This window comes from Syzygium oleosum, unplaced genomic scaffold (assembly GCF_021117445.2).
Source record: "Syzygium oleosum isolate NSW1041296 unplaced genomic scaffold, Sole_v2.1 Sole_v2.14, whole genome shotgun sequence".
NCBI classification, from domain to species: domain Eukaryota; kingdom Viridiplantae; phylum Streptophyta; class Magnoliopsida; order Myrtales; family Myrtaceae; genus Syzygium; species Syzygium oleosum.
In genome coordinates this window covers 10164873-10186200 of record NW_026607498.1, presented here as the reverse complement: position 1 = coordinate 10186200, position 21328 = coordinate 10164873, and the positions used below count along the sequence as shown (strand labels likewise).

The window sequence follows — 21328 nt, the reverse complement described above, 5'->3', positions numbered from 1 at the left end:
TTTGGCGAGGCTCAAGGTGTTATGACCTTGGGGTGGCGTTGCTAGAGGTTGTGTGACCTCTAGCGGCCCTTGCTGGAGCTGGGTGGCCTGATCCGTGGCCCTCAGGCGAGTCATCACGTCTCCCTCTCTCTATGTATCTCTCTCTTTTTAATTTTGGTTTTGGATACGGAAGTTCGTGAAAAAGTGTTCACCGAACACTATTTACATATCGTGAAAACTCATTGATCTAAAATTCTTTGCATTTATACAAAGACTTTTCCCAAATGCTCTTCCGCACACACCCGACCTCTCGTAGCTCAAGCTTCAAGTTCTCGGCGTCGCTTCCATCGCATCCTTGTGATGCCAAGACTTTCAAGAATGACATTGACCCCAGAAAAGAAAATCTCTAAATGCACATTTAAGCTCGTCTCATTTGTTTATATGTCCATTTAATTGTCGAGACACAACTCTAAAATCAATTTTGAATCGTTGTCTTTTATAGTCTCTTCAATAGTACCGAAAACACAATTATCTAAAGCTCAAAAAATATTTAGGAGTTCCCAATATATTAAGGATGATTGATTTTACGATGAGTTGATTTCTACCCTGAAGCTGGAATCGGACTAGTAAGATCGGTTCCCAGTTTGTGGAATTGGAAATCAGCCCACCTGGTTCTGGAACCGGACCGGATCGACCAGTCCGATTCTAGGAGGCATAGGCTTATTTTTTTTTTCTTTTTTCTCTATTCATTGAATGACGAGTGTCTCTTCTCTATGCATGTTGTTTTTGTTCTCTTCTCCAGCATTTTGGCAACCGAACAACAGCCAATATGACATGAAATAGATAGGAAAGTTGGAGAGAGCGCTTTTCACTTGTCCTTGAAATTAGCACCAAAAGTAACGCTTAAATAGGTTAAAGGGTAAAGAACCCGTAATCCCAAACTAGAAGGTATCGAGCTGCTATTAGTTGGCTCATAACTTATTAGCTTAAACTTTTGAGTGATTGTGGTGAATATGGTTCCAACTAGATATGTTGACAGGCTTGGGCTCTTTTGGTGATATCCTTGCTCGAAGGTATCGAGCTTTTATTGCATGCTCCCAACGTGATGGACATTGTGGTATAACAACGTGGTCATGATGACATGTTACCTAACACTGAGCTCCCATGTGAGGAGCACGCTCCTGACACTTTGTTCATAAACAATTGCACACTTGTATAGTTTGAGACAAACCAAGAAAGGAGATGATGGAGCGTAAAACAATGCACAATCTGTCTAATCGATCTAAACTATAAAAGCTAATCTCAACCTGTTCTCCTTGTAATATCATTGCGGTCAAGGAAAGCTGGACAGACGATAGTTTCCAGAATGTCAGCATTAATATATACAATTGTCCCGATCAATGTGGGCAAAAACTTAACATTGTCCTCGACGCCATAAACGGAAGCTTCGCATCCGATTTCTTCTTCTTGAGTCTTCACATAACTCCAATGATTGAATGATAAACCAACATTTAGTTGAGTACATAATCTAGTTGTTTTGTTTGAAACTAGTGAAATCTACACATACATTCGTTTGGTCGAATGGAATAGATTTCCGGAGATCGCCATGACCCAGTTCCTTCTCTTGGACTCTTGCAACCAAGCTTACAGTTGAAATTCAAAGAAGCCGCGACAAACTGAGCTTAACTACCTTGATTATCATGATTCCACCGCCGAATGCCGGTTAGCGTCCATTGAAACCTGTAATTTCCCAATGTAGTTCACCGTCTCGCTTCTGCTATATAAGTGCGCTACAAGTTCGACACGGTCCACGCAGAAGCACAAAGCGTTCTTCTGTTTCTTCTGCCAATTCGAGATGGAAGACCGGAAATGCAGATTGTCTCCAAACACCACGGTGATTTTCATTCTCGGTCTCTCTAGCATTCTAAGCACTCTACTTGCTAATGCTGCTATCGCAGTAGCTGATACAAGTAGCTCGTTGTCGACTTATATTATCCAAGTGCGGAAGCCGACCGACAAAGATCTCGCTACTTTGGAGGATCTCGATACTCTGTATCGCTCATTTTTACCTACCTCAGCAGCCAGCTCCGACCAAGAACAAAGAATGGTTCACTCATACCGAAATGTACTATCCGGGTTCGCAGCCAAATTGACCGCTGAGGAAGCTAAAGCCATTCGAGAAAAGGACCGTGTTCTGCACGTGCGTCCGGAGAAGGCGCTCTCTCTACACACAACTCACACCCCCAACTTCTTGGGATTGCACCATGGAGTCGGGCTCTGGAATGACTCGAACTTGGGGAAGGGTGTGATAATTGGAGTATTGGACACAGGGATTTTCCCCGACCACCCTTCCTTCAGCGATGAGGGGATGCCTCCGCCCCCGGCCAAATGGAAGGGCAGGTGTGACTTCAACGGCACATCCTGCAACTGTAAAGTATGGATTTTAAAGGTCAAAAAGTCAAAGGGAAAAAGGAAAAGAAAAGAGAAGAAAAAGTTTGAAAAGTCAAAAAGAATAAAAAGAAGTATTATAAAAGGGGAATATTGAGACCATCGGCTGAGAGAAGCAAGAGCTCACCGAGAAGAAGAAAGAGAGGAAAGAAAGAAGAAAGAAGGGAGAAAGAAAGGGTTTTTGCACGTGCTCGCCACAGGAGTCTCGCCAAGCCGGAGTTCGTTCGTATCGCCGCGCTCGGTAAGTATTCGCGCCCATTGTTTGTTCAATCGGAATATTTTTCGGGGTTAGGGCTTATATTTTGGAGTTATGAGTTATTCGAGCGGCGAAGTCTGATTTTTGAGTCGTTGAGCTGTGAATATATATAGAATTGGTAGTTTAGGGTGCTGCAAGGCTGTGAGATCTTACGGAACTCGATTTGGACTTTCGGTTTGCCGGATATGAATTTTTGAAGTTGAGCGCGTGCAATGAACAGTGCGCGACTAGAGGTTTTTAGGCTGATTTTCGTCCGTTTTTGGCTCGATTTTGGGACGGCCAAGTTGGGGCTTTTGTAATACTCTGAACGGGCTTTCTTTTGACTATATGTTTGCTAGGATCAGAGTTCGATGGAGAAAGTTATGGCGCGATCAAGTTTCGCGTTCAAGTTTTGCGTTGCGGACGGTTTGGATAATCGTTTTGGATGAGCAATTTGTGAACGCCTTAAAGTTGTCCTATTAGCGTTTAAGCATCGTTTGGCCGTTTTGTAGTTGTCGTAGTATTTTACTTGATTTTGACGTCGATTCTCGTTTAATTGTTAGGGTTACGAGATCGTCGGTTCGAGTGAGTGTCGTTGTGTGATTTTTGGGGATTCCAGGTGAGTGGTGCTATCTCTTCTTCGGTTTTGTAAAACCCATGCCTTGAAATATATATAGAACTTAAAATAGTATTGTTATTGCATAAAAGTTCGGATCGGGCATTTACTACCCTGTTGATTATTTGAAATGTTATGGTAAAGCAATTCTAGAAATGGCTTATATATTGATTATCGTGAAATGAATTGAGAAAATTCTTTATGAAAAGAATTCTTTTGTTGAAGGTTATACATATTGATTTATGAAGAATTATGAAATGGTTATGGAAACATATTATGAAATGTGTCGTGAAAGTTTATATATATGTATTGTCTTGTGAAGCTGGTTTATGAATGATTTGAGAAATGGTATGAGAAAATAGCAGATGGGCTATGTTGTGAAAAGTTAATTGTTTGGTTTATGAGATTGATTTGTAGATTGGATTTCTGGTATTGGAAAATGATTGTTTGATGCTCAATATCGCTGTGAGCCCATTGAGGGGCTTGGGGGTATGCATACTGGGTTTAGGATATCCTTCTGGGCCGAGCCACCGGCTTTGTAGGTGGAGACCTTGCCAAGGGGGAATCTTGGTAGCCTTGTCACAAGGCTTTGTGTCGTGACCATGGTTAGATATTGAGCAATAGATTAGTCGATGGAATGGACCATCGATGTGTGATGTGATATGAGATTAGCCAATGGAATGGACCATCGGCATGTGCTTTTGATGAGATTCATTAATGGAATAGACCATTGATGTGTGATTTGAGATTAGTCAATGGAATGGACCATTGATGTGGTTTTTATAGAGATTGATCAATGGACTTGACCATTGATAGTTTGAATTGTGATGATGGATTTAAACGTATATTTGGGACTTGTATAAAGCTTTGATGAAATAAAATAACTCGTATTTGATTGATGTATATATTATATCTTTGGATTGAAGTACGAGTTTCTGGTATGGCTTTATGTATACATGCATAGTGGTTGCTCGATCTGCTTAGAAGAGATACGCACTGCTTACTGAGCTGTGGTTGCTCACCCCTCTCTTTCCCCAATCTTTTCAGGTTCCTTGGTTAGTAGCCAATAGAGCGAGAGCGATGTCGTTGGGACTTTTTGGGAGTCGGATTCCTTATGGTTTGAGGCTGCGTCCTTCGGGTGGAAGGACGGCCGTGTCATCCCTCATCTTGGTAGGTTTTGGGGTGTGACAGCAACAACAAGCTCATCAGTGCGAGGACGTTCATCAGATCGAGCACGACTCCTGTGCAGGTCGTTCCGCCGTATGATGATGAGGGCCATGGCACGCACACTTCCAGCACGGCTGCCGGTGCTTTTGTGAGGGGTGCCAGCGCGCTAGGTCATGCCAAAGGCACGGCTGCAGGCATGGCGCCCCTTGCGCATTTGGCAATGTACAAGGTTTGTGAGGCAAAAGGATGCCTCGAGACCGACATATTAGCTGGGCTCGACGCGGCCATCGAGGATGGTGTCGATGTGCTTTCCCTCTCCATAGGAGGACCATCCGTACCGTTCTTTGATGACTCGATCGCAAAGGGTGCATTTGCTGCTACCCAAAAGGGAATCTTCGTCAGCTGCTCTGCGGGGAATAACGGGCCGTCCGACGGCACATTGGCAAACGAGGCACTGTGGATTCTCACCGTGGGAGCAAGCAGCATCGACCGCACCATAGCAGCCACGGCGCAGCTCGGAAACGGGCAAGAGTTTGATGGGGAGACCCTCTACCAACCACACGACTTCTCTCCGACGCTGCTTCCCCTCGTTTATGCGGGAGTAAACGGAGATCCATCCTCGGCCCTCTGCCTCCCTGGATCACTAGTAGGCCGCTCGACCATCCAAGGGAAAGTGGTTGTGTGCGAGATAGGCGACGGAAGAGGGCGAGTAGCAAAAGGTCAAGAGGTCAAAGATGCGGGCGGCATGGCCATGATCCTCGTGAACGGTCCCATTGAGGGATATACCACATTGGTTGATGCGCATGTCCTACCCGCAGTCCACGTGAGCTACGTTGCAGGGAAGGCGATCAAGGGCTACTTAAGCACGGCGCCGGCGCCGACAGCCACGATCCTATTCAAAGGCACCCTCATCGGGAGATCAGCTGTCCCAGCTGTATCGTTCTTCTCTTCCCGCGGCCCCAACATCCAAAGCCCCGGCATCCTCAAACCGGACATCATCGGCCCGGGTGTGAACATCATTGCTGGTTGGCCATTTTCCTTAGACAATTCCACAAACTTGAAGCACGCATTCAACGTGATTTCCGGGACCTCCATGTCCTGCCCCCACCTCAGCGGCGTGGTAGCGCTGCTCAAGAGTGCGCACCCCGACTGGTCGCCGGCTGCCATCAAGTCCGCCATAGTAACCACCGCCACCACCTCCAACATGGAACGCCAACCCATCGTTGACCAGACGCTCCATCCGGCGGACATTTTCGCCACCGGCGCAGGACATGTCAACCCATCAAAGGCTGTCAACCCGGGTCTCATATACGATGTTCGACCGCAAGATTACATTGCTTACCTTTGCGGGCTCGGCTACACCGACTCTGAAATCGAGACCATAGTTCAAGAAACAGTCGCATGCTCGAGCATAACGAGCATACCTGATTACCAACTCAACTATCCATCGATCAGCGTGAGGTTCGGGGGTTGGGTAAGGGAGGTGAGCGTGATGAGGACGGTGAGGAACGTCGGACCTGCGAAGTCGCGTTACAGGTCGGTCATCGACTCGATCATGGGTCTTGACTTAATTGGCGTGTCCCCGGGTGATCTGGAGTTCACCGAGACGAACCAGACAGCGAGCTACAGGGTCGACTTCGTGAGGAGAGTTGACTGGAACGCGACGGCAGCGCCGTTTGCTCGGGGGGCGATCACGTGGGTCTCTGTTCAGCATTCGGTTCGAACCCCTGTCGCTGTTGTGTTCGAGTAATCGCAGGGAGTGTCTGAGATTTCTATGGTTCAAGAACAGAAGTCCACTAGTAGGGGTCTTGGTTTCTCTATGTGTTTGTGTCCTGAATAATCATTGGAGCTTTTATAGTACCAGTTATCGTAAAACCACGTCTTGGTCCGGTTCATGATGGACTTAACGGGTTGAATCGTTGAATCTGAAAAGCAATTCACACATTCGAAACTCGAATTTCGCTATATCTTCACGAGAGTTAATCTAGAATTTCGTTCGGTCAAAGTAATTCGATCAAGCTTTGATTTATGGACATTGCCACGGTGGAGTAGAAACATTGGATGGCCATGCTTGAGATTATCTTGTATCCCCATCATATGGAAAAACCTAACCTAATTCTTCTAATCTAGAGTTAGACAAATTCACCGCCGCCTCCTCCTAGTTAAGAGTGTTTGGGATAAGATTAATCATATATATATATATATATATGTATGTATGTATGTGTGTGTACGCACCTATAATAAATGTGTCATGAACAATTTACCTTTTTAATTCATTTAGGACATGTTTAAATTTAAGTAAACCGGTTGATCACAACACAAAACGTTTTGTTAAGTTTAGAGTCAATTTGGTATAATTATGGTTAAAATTTAGTTTATGATGTGCTGTGATTGCATTGTGAAGAGATATAACTTGTATGTTTGCTCATTGGTATGTTCTAGAGTAGGGTGAGGCAACTTTTTAGTTGCGACTTTGGAGGTGCTTGCAGAAGACCTTATAGATGCTGCGGCACGGCTTTTCACAATTAAAGTTGCCGCGGGAAAATTATATCGAACAATTGCTTAAATCAGTTAGCTATTATGCAAGGGGGGGAATGACATTTTGAATATTTACTTATTTAAAAATCCTTATTTGCAAATTAAAGTGTGTTCTCATTTGCATATTTAGGCATATTTAAGAGGAAAATTGTCCATCTTAAATCTAAACCTTTAGTCGTAAAACTTTTAATTATGCCAATTTAATCTTAAACCTTTTGACGATTTGCTAATGTTGTCCTTATGATTATCTTGGCAGGAAATTACTAACGTGGTGATCCAGTCATGTTAGCTGTCCTACGTGGCATGGCCGGTGCTAACGTGGGCAAATTTTGCATTTTTTAGAAATTTTCTCAAATTTTCTTATTCTTTTTCCTTTCCTTTCCCTTTTTTTTTTTTTTTTTTTTTTTTATTTTCCCTTACCCCGGTTGTGAGACGAGAGCCACGATGCCCTCACTAGGCACAGGCGAGGGTCTCGCTAGAGGCAGCAAGGGTGGCCCTCACCAAACCTGGCAAGGTCGAGCACCAGATCCAGCGAAGGCAGGCCTTGCCTATGATCGATACACGGCCATGGCCAAGTACTAACCATAGGCAAAAGGAAAAGAAATAGGGAAACAAAAGGGGACAAAAATAGAAAAATTTTAAAATTGTCATGTCACGTAAGACGGATGGCATTCACATCAGCAATTTCCGGAAGGACTAAATTAAAAAATCATCAAAATGTTTAGAATTAAATTCACACAATTGAAAGGTTGGTGATTGAATTGACCGTTGTACATTATATGTTTAGAACATTTTGGACAATTGTCCACAGATCTAAGGTTTTGCATATTAGAAGTGGGTGGTGTATTATATTTGCATCATCATAAATGCCAAGTTAAAAAATTTGAAGTGTTGCAAGCTTGGCGATTACTACTTTGGTTTATTTTCTTATTTTATAGTCTTATCATGCTTGGGAAACAGGGGTTTCTTCTTCTTTTGGCATAAGCGTACTAAATTTCTATCTTTTGTAATCAAAGATATTTAACGTACAAATGATAGGACACCCCTTGTAAAATTGTCTACTGTGTTGATCTCAGTCATTTCTCGTTAAAGAATAAGGTTAAAGTACGTGAATAGCAATATGCAGCATGCTGATGACATTTCTCATGGCTCAGTTTTGCAAATGTACAGCCATATGTAAACAATTTGGCCTCGCTGAGTATGACGAACTAAAATTAGGTTAGAATGAATCTCTGCCACATGAACGTGAATTAAATCGAATTGCGAATCTCGTTCTTTCACTCTAAGCGATGAGCGTTAACGAAGTGAAAATGGGAATGGTTATCATTTTATGATCATAGGATTTTTAAACTTTTTGTCAAGTGGTTTTTTTGTACGTGTTGTTTTGATCTTCAAGGTGTTAAGACTCGAGTCAGCCCATGCACAAACATTAGGGCTTCGGCTCAAAGAAATTAATTCAACAAAATATGTTTAAGCTTTCCAAAAGACGGTCAACCATTCTGCCTTTGCATGGAATGGTTTAATTAAGGAAATCAGATTGTGCTCTAATCGTGTTTTAATTACATAGTCAAAATTGTACTCTACCTCATGACGCAAGCTTCGCATCTGATTTCCTTCTTCAATGTCGTCAAACGCATGGAGCTCTTCGTTTTGCTTCTCCTACCTATATATATGCGCGCTTCAAGTGCAAGTTTTAACACAGAACTCAGAAGCACAAATCGTTTCTCTGTTTCTTCTGGTAATTCGAGATGGAAGACCAGAAATGCAGATCGTCTCCGACCACCGTGATGATTTTCTTTCTCGGTCTCGCTTGCCTTCTAAGCATTTCACCTGCTGATGCTGCTATTGCAGATGTTGACACAAGTAGCCCTTTATCCAGTCATATCGTCCAGGTACGAAAGCCGACCGACAAAGATTTCGCTACTCGGGAGGATCTCGATGCTTTCCATCGGTCATTTTTACCAACCACAGCAGCCAGCTCAAACGAAGAGCACAGAATAGTTCACTCATACCAAAATGTAGTATCCGGGTTCGCGGCCAAATTGACCGCTGAGGAAGCTGAAGTTATACGAGAGAAGGACGGTGTTTTGTACGTGCGTCCGGAGAAGGTGCTCTCTCTGCACACAACCCACACCCCCGACTTTTTGGGATTGCACCAAGGAGTCGGGCTCTGGAAGGACTCGAACCTCGGTAAGGGCGTGATCATCGGAGTTTTAGACTCGGGGATTTCTCCCGACCACCCTTCCTTCAGCGACAAGGGGGTGCCTCCGCCCCCGGCCAAATGGAAGGGCAGGTGCGACTTCAACGGCATGTCCTGCAACAGCAAGCTCATTGGTGCGAGGTCGTATACCGGTTCGCCGCATGATGATGTCGGCCACGGCACACACACTTCCAGCACGGCTGCCGGTGCTTTCGTGAGGCGTGCCAGTGCGCTCGATAATGCCAATGGCACGGCCGTGGGCATGGCGCCTCTTGCGCATTTGGCAATATACAAGGTTTGCGATGTCTACGGGTGCCTTGAGAGCGACATATTAGCTGGGTTTGAGGCAGCCATCGAGGACGGTGTGGATGTGCTTTCCCTCTCTCTAGGAAGAACATCCCGACCGTTCTACGATGACGTGATCGCCAAGGGTGCATTTGCCGCCACCCAAAAGGGCATCTTCGTCAGCTGCTCCGCGGGGAATAGCGGGCCGTCCAATGGCACGTTGTCAAACGAGGCACCATGGATTCTCACCGTGGGAGCGAGCAGCATCAACCGCAACATAACGGCCTCGGTGCAGCTTGGGAACAGGCAAGAGTTCGATGGGGAGACCCTATACCAACCCAACGACTTCCCTCCGAAGCTACTTCCCCTTGTTTATGCGGGAAAAAAGGGAGATCCATCCTCGGCTCTCTGCCTCCCCGGATCACTACGAGGTCGCTCAGACCTCATAGGGAAAGTGGTTGTGTGTGAGATCAGTGATGGAAGAGGGCGAGTCAACAAAGGTCAAGAGGTCAAGGATGCGGGCCGCGCGGCCATGATCCTCGTGAACGGTCCCCCGGAGGGATACACCACATTGGTCGATGCACATGTCCTACCCGCAGTCCATGTGACCTACGTCGCGGGGACGGTGATCAAGAGCTACCTAAGCACGGTGCCGGCGCCGATGACCACGATCCTATTCAGAGGCACCCATGTCGGGGGATTGGCTGCCCCGGCTGTATCATTCTTCTCTTCCCGCGGCCCCAACATCCAAAGCCCCAGCATCCTCAAACCGGGCATCATTGGCCCAGGCGTGAACATCCTTGCCGGTTGGCCATTTCCTTTAGATAAATCCACAAGCAAGGAGAACCCATTCAACGTGATCTCCGGGACCTCTATGTCCTGCCCCCACCTCAGTGGCGTGGCTGCGCTGCTCAAGAGTGCAAACCCCGACTGGTCTTCGGCTGCCATCAAGTCTGCCATCATGACCACCGCCGCCACCTCCAACATGGCGCACCATCCCATCGTCGACCAGATGCTCCATCTGGCGGACATTTTTGCCACCAGCGCAGGACACGTCAACCCATCAAAAGCCGTCGACCCGGGTCTCATTTATGACTTTGGACCGCAAGATTACATCGCTTATCTTTGTGGGCTTGACTACACTGACTCGGAAATCGAGATCATAGTTCCAAAGAAAGTCACATACTCGAGCATAAAAAGCATACCCGATTACCAGCTCAACTATCCGTCGATCAGCGTGATGTTCGAGGGTTCGGTGACGAAGGTGAGCGTGACAAGGACGGTGAGGAACGTTGGACCCGCGAAGTCGCATTACCGGTCGGTCATCGACCCGATCAAGGGTCTGGACTCAATTGGCGTGTACCCGGGTGATCTGGTGTTCACGGAGGCGAACCAGACAGCGAGTTACAGGGTTGACTTTACAAGGAGAGTTGGCTGGAAGGCGACGGCGACGACCCCGTTCGCCCAGGGGGCGATCACGTGGGTCTCTGCTCGGCATTCGGTTCGAACGCCTGTCGTTGTTGTGTTTTAATTGCAGGGAGTGTCTGAGAATTCTATGGTTCAAGAACTGAAGTTGACGAGGAGGGAGCTTGTGGAGTGATATGATGTGTGATTACTTTGGCTTCTCTCGTGTATTTTGTGTCCTGAATAATCTGTAGCTTGGTTAATCTTAAAATCAAAAAGGAAAATAAATATTCATTAGAGAGTTTACGGTGGTTTTCATTGTGGCTTTACTAGTATATCTGTCTTTTAGCCACCTTAAGAGTAATAATATGTTGAGAACCAAAAATTAATAAAAGAGTGAACCCCACAACCATTTATAATTATTTGTGATTTATTTTTTGTGATTAGGAACACGCTGTTAATCTCATAGTATATTAAGGACCGTTGCTTAACCAATTTTTGGCATACTCATCATATGCAAAATTCAACCTGATTCTTTTGATCTACAGTAAATACATATTAACTCGATTACCTAGTTAAGAGTGTTTATTGTACGGCGGTCAATTTAGTTCTAAATCTTTCAATTATTCCAATTTTATTTCGAACCTTTTGACAATTTACCAATATAGTCCTTCTAACCAATTTTGGCAAGAAATTATTGATGTGGTATGGCCGGCGCTGACGTGGACAAGGTTTGTATATTTTTTTTTAAAATACAAAAATTTTCTTTTTTCCTTTTTTTCCTTTTTTTTATTTCTCTCTGCCGGTTGTGGGGCGAGGGCCACGACGCCCTCGCCAAATCTGGCAAAGTCGAGTGTTGCCAGATTCAGTGAGGGCAACCCTCGCCTATGGACGGTCGCCGGCCACATGACTTGGAAAAAAAAAAGGAAAAAGCAAATAAAGGAGAAAATTATGAAAAACAGAAAAATTTAAAGAATTCCAAAAATCCTCCATGTCAATATTGATCATGTCGCGTAGGATGGACGGTGTCCGTGTTAGCGATTTTTAGCCAAAATTGGATGGAATGATTAAATTGGCAAATTATCAAAAGGTTTAGACTAAATTGGCACAATTGAAATGTTCACTTCTAAGGGCGTGAATGATAACCATTCTATCATGGAATATATTTCTGGCTAGAAATGGATTTTTCTATTTCTATTGCCTGGACGAGATTTTGAATAAAGATACGCGTTTGATAATGATACAAAATTTCTTTTCCCGAAACAAAATTTTATTTGATAGACCTTTTTAAATATCTCTCTCTTATGCTTTTTTCCATTCATCGATGGGTGGCGGGTGGTCGGCAGGGCTGGCAGTGGTCGGTGGGAGGTGGCGGCAGGCGATGCAAGGTGAGGGCGAGCTATGAGAAGACAAAAGCCTAGAATATTGTAGAAGGACATAAAAAAATGTATTTTGAAACATGCATAAATGACCAATTTCGAGGTTCAAACAAAGCAAGAATGTGCATATCATGTATACATTATGCTGGCACTCCCACTCTACGATTTTGAACTCTCTAGAAATGCAACAAAGACCTCAGATTTGACCATTGACAAGACAACTATCTATATATTGATAAAATTTATAGCCATTTACTCAAGAGAGTAGGGTTGATTAGTTTTAGAGTGAATAGGTTCTAGACCTGAAATCTGAAACCTATCCTATTAGAATTGGAACCTACCCTGTTTCTCCGGTCTGGTTCAAAGGTCCACTCGAGAACTGTTTTTCTTTTGTTCCTTTTTTATTTTATTTTTACAGCAAAATAATATGAGTAACAAAACAATTCAAAATAAAATATGAATGATGGCAAGCGAGCAAAGGCGAGTCAGGTACGAGTGATAGTCGTGAGGCTCGAACGAGCGAGGGCAAGCCACAAGCGAGTGAGGAGGAGGGTGAGTTGTGAGCAAGAGATAGAGAGTAGTGAAGTGTGTAAGTGAGATCAAAGAAAATAGATAAAAAGAGAGATATAGAGAAAAAGATGTCAAGAAAAAAATTAAGGTTTTTAGGCTTTATAAAACTAGTTCCAAATTCGTTCTGGTTCCCAGATGGCTCTTCACTTGGAATCGGGAATCGGACCGATTCCCACCAGTTCCAACTTTTGGAATTGGGAACCTGGAACTGAACCGGTTTTTAGGGTAGTCCGGTCTGGTTTGTGGATAGAACCGGTTTGGTTGCACAACCCTACAAGAGATGGTTTGGAAATAGTTAGTCATTGCTCAATTGCAACGGTAGTCCAGAGTTAGTCCAGAGTTATGGATGAAACATAACACAAATGTCCAATATCTCGAGTTCATCTTGTGATGCTTTCGAATGTCACGCGTGACACAAATTTTTTTGGCTAAAACTATTATTACTATTAAGCATGCGGAAACATAATAAGCACATCGCATAAGAAAGGTAAGTTTGACAAATGTGAATTCATTTTAGCTTTATCTTCCCTCTTCCAAATATTAATACAAGTACAAAATGAAGCATAATACAACGCATTAACTCTGGGAAGGAGGTTTCGACCCAAAAAAAACAAAACCTTTGGGATGTAGGTCAGGTCTTGTCGATACTACTCCATAGTCAAGAACCCAAAAACTTTCTTATACAAAGTCACACTACTAAACTATGAATTGACAATCTCACCCATCGACATGCCATTACTATAGAAACCAAGGGGACCATCGAAGCCTCCAAGTGGTCCAACCAACTCCCCGTCAATGTTGAAGTACCGGGCAACAAATTGATGAGGGATCTACCATGGTATCCCCACATCGATTCATATCACAGAACTACACCTAGTATAAATTATCGTTGATTCGGGTTCTAATACGTCTTAGTATTTCACAGTCAAAATATACAGGAACTCCAAATCGTAGTAGTGGAGGGTGATCCATTCTACAAATCCAAAAAAAGGAAAAGAAAAGAAAAGGGATGAGTCAAAGCCCAGTAAATGAAATATCTCAGTTTAAGGTAGGAGATCATCTTACCACTTAACTTGGTATCTACAAAACAATGTTAAATCAAGACGAGTACAAAATTGCTGTAAGAGGTAATTTGATGAATAAATGCACTATTTTTCCTATCATAATATGCCATTGAAAATCGATGAATAATGTTGCATAAGATTATTCACTTCATTGCAAGAGGATGAAATCATATATTGTGATGCACGGTTACCATTAATTAGTTTATTAATAGATAGGTTTGAATATATGTGTTTATATATGCACATATACATGTATCATATTTGTTACTTCATTTCATCCCGAACACTCTCGGGCATCCGAACACATGGAGTATCTCCCATCTGAGGTATTTTGAACACTCCCGGGATATCCCAACTCATGGGACATCTCGACTCCCGAGAAATGCCAAACACTCTCAAGGTATCCCGACTCACGGGACATCCCGACAGACGGGGTATCATAAACACTAATATATGGGTTATGGAAATATAACATAATACTTTCCATATATAATAATATAGTAGCAGTGCATATGATAATATTATAATTATATAATCTCCATTGCATCAACAACAAAATCAATGTTAAGATGATCTCCTACTATAATCATACAGTATGAGATCACCTTACCAATTAACTTGGTATCCACAAAACAATGTTAAAATGAAGAGGAGTACTAAATTTTTAGAAGAGGCAATTGGATGAATAAATGCATAATTTTTCCTATCATAATATGCCTATGAAAATCGATGAACATTGTTGCATAAGATTATTAACTTCATTGCAAGAGGATGGCATCATATAATGTGATGCATGACTACAACTAATTAGTTCATTAATAGACAAGTGCGAATATATGTGTTTATATATGTACATATACATGTATCATATTCGTTATTTCATCTCATCTCGAACACTCTCGACGCATGCTAACACACAAAACATCTTCACTCTGAGGCATCCTGAACACTCATTGGGCATCCTGACTCATGGAGCATCTCGATTCCCAAGGCATCCCAAACACTCCAGAGTTATCCCGACTCGTGAGACATCCCAATACACGGGGTATCGTTACCACTAATATATGGGTTACGAAAATATATGACATAATACTTTCATATATAATCATATAGTAGCATTGCACATAATAATATTATGATCATATGATTTCCCTAGCATCAACAATGAAATCAACTCTCATTTTGGAGAATCGACATCCAGTACACAACATCTTTTCATGCAAATCATTTCCAAAATACAATTGCCTTGCCCTTTAAATGATCACATATGTGGGTAATGATAAAGAATGATTACCTCATTTCATTTCTCATGCAAGCAATGTTAACATACTCAAATCGGTAATTCATATTGAAAATCAAAAAGTTATATGATCAATAACTCAGAGAATCGGCAACATGCACACCAACAATCGACAACGTGAACATCGATAACTCAAACAATCGACAACGCGAATATTGACAACTTCAGAATATTTGCATTTGCTTTCTATTTACCTTAAAACCGGGGATTGTTTAATTGTTTCAAGTTATTATTTTCTTGCCTTTTACTATTCAATTATTTACTGCTTAACATACATTTTATGAAATTGGTAACGTTTTAAATGTTTGATTTATTACCAAAAATGCATGGACATTTAGATGCATGTTTAGGAAATAAAAACCACATGAAAAGTTTTCCTTATAAGAGGAAAAGGTACCAGTCTATGAATTAATATTTGCATTGCATGTTTAATACGTTACACAAAAGTCATAGATAGCATGTTGTAAGCATTAATTATATTCAAGACTTGCTTGAGGTTTTCTGTGTAAGGAATTGCATTTTGAATGTTTACTTACCTAGAAAAGTTCATATATGTGAATTTAAGCGTGTTCTCATTTGCATATTTTGGCATATCTAAGAATTTGCATAGTTTTTGGCAAATTAGGGAAAATTACCAATACAGTCCTAAACATATTGCCCTTGTGTCAATTCAGTGTTAAACTTTTCAATTTAGCTAATTTAGACCTAAACCTTTTGACAATTTATCAATTGAGTCATTATAGTCAATTTTGATCGGAAATCGCTGATATGGACGCTAGAAGTCCTACGTGACACAGCCGGTGATGACTTGGACAATTTTTGTAAATTTTTTAAAAGAAAATTGAATTTTGAATTTTTCTCTTTGCTGTTTTTTTTTCATTTTGCCGGCAAGGTTCATTGGCGACCCTCGCTGGCTACAGGTGAGGTGGCCCTCACCCAGTCTGGGTAAGGCCTCTTGCCAGCCACAATGAAAAAAAAGCAAGAAAAAATAGTAAAAAATTGTAATTCAAAAAACAATTAAAAAATCATAAATTTTTAAAAAAAATTGTGCACGTCAGTGCTAGTCATGCCATATAGGACGATCGGCATCCACATCAGTGATTTCCTATCAAAATTGGCCGGAAGGATTTAATTGATAAATTATCAAAATGTTTAGAATTAAATTGGCCAAATTAAAAGGTTTGGTACCCAATTGGCACAAGTGGAAAGTTTTAATTATTTTTCGGTAATCGAATTACATTTGCATCATCAAAGATGTCATTTTACAAAAAGTAGAAACTTTCATGAATTAATATTTCACTATTACAAGTAGATCGTTTAGATTGTATTTTAGTTTACATGCCTTAGGTCCATGTCATAACAGTAGAAAAAAAAATATAATCTCTTTCATATTAGTAGTTTTACATTGCATCTTCATAGAAGATCACATAAAAATAAATTTAAGGTTGCATTTTTATTAAAGTTAAATCTACATCATTATGAGTTGATTTACTTTCCTCTTGTGCACAATTTGAGAGTCATACAAAAGCATAATTACCATTTTACGTTAGAAAATTTGGATTGCATTACCCGTAGGAATTTGGTCCGATTTTATCTTCATGTTCAGAAGTTTATTTGAGGAAAGTAATTTATTTAGGGCGCGTTTTTGTACAGCACGTTCAATCTGCATGTTTATATTTAGGTTGATACAATAGTCTATTTTAGTAAATTTGCGTGGACGGTGCCCTGTCCTTGAGGGTTATAACAGGTCTTATTCAATTCTTACATGGAAATGCATACGCAAGTTAGGAAATAAAGATGCAAAATCACATTGCACTACCGTTAGGATTTTGGTTTGATTTTATTTTCATGTTTAAAAGCTCATTTGAAGAAAGTAATTTACTTAGGGTACTTTTTATGGATCACATTACAGTGTGACATTCAAATTTTTTTTATCTAAATATTTGTAGAGCTTTGTATTAGACATTAGGTTGGTTTTTCTACCTATAAAGAATTTTACTTAGGATTTACAAAGCTAATTCGATATTTGGCCTCAATTGAATATTTTGTCTAACAAAAAGCTTTTTTTTGTAATTTTAACCATTTATTATGATATGACAGATAAGTGCATCGATGAGGAAAGTAAGAATCCCCATATAATAAAAGCAGATTAAAAAAAAAAGTCTTTGTATAGCATGTAATATACATATAATCACGTATTAAATAGGCCACCAATAAGTTTGCTCGATTTATTATTAGGGGATTGGATCGTATCACGTTTTATTAGGAAAACATGAAATTCTGCCCCTTTTCTGACCCAAATAAATCTGCATATTTATATTTCCTTTAATGAATTAGTCTGTTTTTAGAAAATCTGCATGGACAGTGCCCAGGTCTTATTCAATTATTACACGGAAATGCATATGCAAGTTAGGAAATAAAAATATTTTCCTTCAAAAGAGAAAAAGCGTACCAATGTTCGCTTCCGGAGGGTCATATATAAACGCTACTAGTTCTACTATCAACACACAACTCGGAAGCGAAAAGCATTTCTTCTCTGTTTCTTCCGCAAATTCGAGATGGAAGACCAGAAATGCAGATTGTCTCCGACCACCTCGACGATTTTCATTCTCTGTCTCGTTTACATTCTAAGCATTTCCACTGCTAATGCTGCTCTTGCAGAAGCCGATACAAGTAGTTCATTGTCCACTTATATTATCCAAGTACGAAGGCCAACAGACAAACATTTCTCAGCTTCAGAGGATCTCGATACTTTGTATCGGTCTTTTTTACCTACCACAGCAACCAGCTCTAACCAGGAGCAAAGACTGGTTCGCTCGTACCGACATGTGATATCCGGGTTCGCGGCCAAATTGACGGCCAAGGAAGCTAAAGCCATTGGGGAGAAGGACGGTGTTTTGTACATGCGTCCGGAGAAGGTGCTCTCTCTACACACAACTCACACCCCGACTTCTTGGGATTGCCCCAAGGAGTCGGGCTCTGAAGGACTCGAACCGGTAAGGGCGTGATCATTGGAGTATTGGACACTGGGGTTTTCCCCGACCATCCTTCCTTCAGTGGCGAGGGGGTGCCTCCGCCCCCGGCCAAATGGAAGGGCAAGTGCGACTTCAACGCCACGTCCTGCAACAACAAGCTCATTGGTGCGAGGTCTTTCATGGACGATGGACCGCCATATGATAGTGTGGGCCATGGCACACACACTGCCAGCACAGCTGCTGGTGCTTCTGTGAAGGATGCTAATGTGCTCGGTAATGCCAATGGCACGGCCACAGGCATGGCGCCTCTTGCGCATTTGGCAATTTACCAGGTTTGCAATAATATTGGCTGCAGTGAGAGCAACATATTAGCTGCGTTTGACTTGGCCATCGAGGATGGCGTCGATGTGCTTTCCCTCTCTTTAGGAGGAATTTCCCAAGCGTTCTCTGTGGACTTTCTTGCAATGGGTGCATATACCGCCACCGAAAAGGGTATCTTTGTCAGCTGCTCAGCGGGGAATTCTGGGCCAATTACCAAGACATCTTCAAACGAGGCACCGTGGATTTTCACCGTTGGAGCGAGCAGCACCGACCGCAGCATAAAGGCCACGGCACGGCTTGGAAATGGGCAGGAGTTCGATGGGGAGACCTTGTACCAACCGCACGACTCCCGTGCTGGGGCTACTTCCCCTTGTTTATCCAGGAGCAAATGGAGATACAGCCTCGGCCCGCTGCAATCCTGGTTCACTAAAACAGCGCTCGGACATCCGTGGGAAAGTGGTTGTCTGCGACAATGGAGGTGTGCGAGTTGCGGAAGGTCGAGAGGTCAAGGATGCAGGTGGTGTGGCCATGATCCTCGTGAACGGTCCCACTTCGGGAGACACCACATTGGCCGATCCACATGTCCTACCCGCTGTCCATGTGACATATGAGGCGGGGAAAGCGATCAAGAAATACCTAAGCACGGCGTCAGCACCAACGGCCACGGTTTTATTCAAAGGCACGCAGATCATCGGGAGATCGGTCGCCCCGGCTGTAGCATACTTCTCTTCCCGAGGCCCCAACAACCAAAGCCCAGGCATCCTGAAACCGGACATCATTGGCCCGGGCGTGAACATCCTTGCCGCTTGGCCACTTCCTCTGGACAATTCTACAAGCAAGGAGCCCCCATTCAACATGATCTCTGGGACCTCCATGTCCTGCCCCCACCTCAGTGGCGTGGCTGCGCTGCTCAAGAGTGCACACCCGGACTGGTCGCCGGCCGCCATCAAGTCTGCCATCATGACCACCGCCGCCACCTCCAACAAGGAGGGCCGACCCATCGTGGACCAGACGCTCCATCCAGCGGACATTTTCGCCACCGGCGCAGGGCATGTCAACCCATCGAAAGCTGTTGACCCGGGTCTCATTTACGACATCGCACCGCAAGATTACCTTCCTTACCTTTGTGGGCTCAAGTACCCCGACTCCGCAATCGAGCTCATAGTTCAGAAAAAAGTCAAATGCTCGAGCATAAGGAGCATACCCGATTACCAGCTCAACTATCCATCGATCAGCTTGAGGTTCAAAGGTTTGTTGACGACGCTGAGTGTGACGAGGACGGTGAGAAACGTAGGACCTGCAAATTCACGTTATAAGTCGGTCATCGACCCCGTCGTGGGTCTCGACTCAATTGTCGTGTCCCCGCGTGATCTGGTGTTCACCAAGGCAAACCAGACAGCGAGTTACCGGGTTGACTTTACACTGAAAGCGAGGTCGGCGACCCTGTATGGTCAGGGGGCGATCACATGGGTCTCTGCTCAACATTCGGTTCGAACCCCTGTCTCTGTCGAGTTCCAGTAATCGCAGGGAGTGTCCGCGATTTCTATGGTTCAGAAAACGAATTCGACAAAGAGGGCGCTTGGGGAGTGAAGTGACGGGTGTTTTGTTTGGCTTTTCTCCCTATGTTTGCGTCCCGAATAATCTGGAGAGCAATGAATGATACATTTCACCCCTTGAATTTGCCTTCGAGAACTTTGTCATTTTTCACCTCGAATTTATCTTCCTCCGCGATTTCACTATTTCTTTACGATGGTTAACTTAGATTTTCGCTCCGTCTAGGAAATTCGATCAAATTTTAAATTTTAGACATGGCCACGGAGAAGTACTAAAATTTGGGTCGTTATCCTCGTCATATGAAAATTTTGAAAAGTTTAACATGATTCTTATTATGTAGAGTTGATAATTTTGAACACCACGACCTAGTTAAGAGCTTTAAGTGTACGATTCATAATGTATGTATTAGAAACAGATCAACTCGTCTACACATGAATAGTAAATAAATGTGTCATGCACACTTCATTCTTTTTAACCCATTTATGACATACTTAAAGATATTTGCGTAGCAACTGTGGTTAAAATGTAGCGTATTTGTTGTTCTGTAAGTTGGGTATGGGTGAGGCAACTTCTTGGCTACAACTTTTGAGGTATTTGCACAAGATCTTATAAAAGCCGTTGTACCCATATTTACGGGAAAGGTTATTACGGAAAAGTTGTACCAAATATATTTAATCCATTTCTGCATATTTATACCTGAGAGCTCTTTTTGTAAATTGCCTTGTCGTACAATAAGGAGTTCAATTTTGAGTTCCAATGTTGTGATGATTAATGAATGTGTCGGGTTTGATCAACCAGAGGAAATTGACAAGACGATAAGGTTTATATAAAGAGCTCCTCTTTCATATATATACACTCATGCTACATATGAACTTAATTGCCTTAATCTGGCTTCTAAAGTAATCTTAAATCATATAAACCAACGACTAACTCCTTGGATAAATGGTAATATAATTGGGGTGCACGTCAAGAAGCATGAAGTCTCTCAATTGCGATTTTTACTATGCGACCACAAAGAGCTAGGCAACAAAAAGAAAAAGGAAAAAGTAGCTTCTTGTGAATCTCCGTTGTCATCGGAGGTGGTGCACCTTTCTTCGATTTGGGAAGGTGGATTTAGTCTTACCTATAAAGGCTGGATAAAGAAAAAGCAAGGCTCAAACCCGACGAGTCGTGCAAGAGTCTTCATCTAATTATGTAAGCAACAATTTTAGTCTCCTCTGAAAATATTCACCTCTTGGGAAAGAAGGTGCATGCAAGCAATATTATTATCGTCCGATGGATCAATGTCGAAGT

At 42.7% G+C, this 21328-nt stretch overlaps 2 protein-coding genes and 1 pseudogene across 2 annotated transcripts; all 3 read left to right on the top strand.

Annotated features, from left to right (window-relative positions):
• The first annotated feature begins 1834 nt into the window (after window positions 1–1834).
• On the top strand, window positions 1835–6195 carry LOC115686534 (subtilisin-like protease 1). The gene is made up of 2 exons (XM_030611868.1): window positions 1835–2413; window positions 4480–6195. The coding sequence occupies exons 1-2, from the start codon at window positions 1835–1837 to the stop codon at window positions 6193–6195; spliced, it is 2295 nt and encodes a 764-aa protein (XP_030467728.1).
• A 2536-nt stretch (window positions 6196–8731) lies between these two features.
• On the top strand, window positions 8732–10999 carry LOC115686505 (subtilisin-like protease 1). The gene has a single exon (XM_030611825.1). It carries the CDS (start codon window positions 8732–8734, stop codon window positions 10997–10999), a length of 2268 nt encoding a protein of 755 aa, XP_030467685.1.
• Window positions 11000–17709: 6710 nt separating this feature from the next.
• On the top strand, window positions 17710–20205 carry LOC115686539 (subtilisin-like protease 3; annotated as a pseudogene).
• The last annotated feature ends 1123 nt before the right edge of the window (window positions 20206–21328 follow it).

What these genes read in the sequence shown, in the direction of transcription:
- LOC115686534 (XM_030611868.1), top strand. Translation starts at nt 1,835, where the DNA reads ATGGAAGACCGGAAATGCAGATTGTCTCCAAACACCACGGTGATTTTC. An exon ending in GCACATCCTGCAACTGTAAA is followed by an intron (nt 2,414 to 4,479) that starts GTATGGATTTTA and finishes AGCAACAACAAG; the next exon opens with CTCATCAGTGCGAGGACGTT.
- LOC115686505 (XM_030611825.1), top strand. Translation starts at nt 8,732, where the DNA reads ATGGAAGACCAGAAATGCAGATCGTCTCCGACCACCGTGATGATTTTC.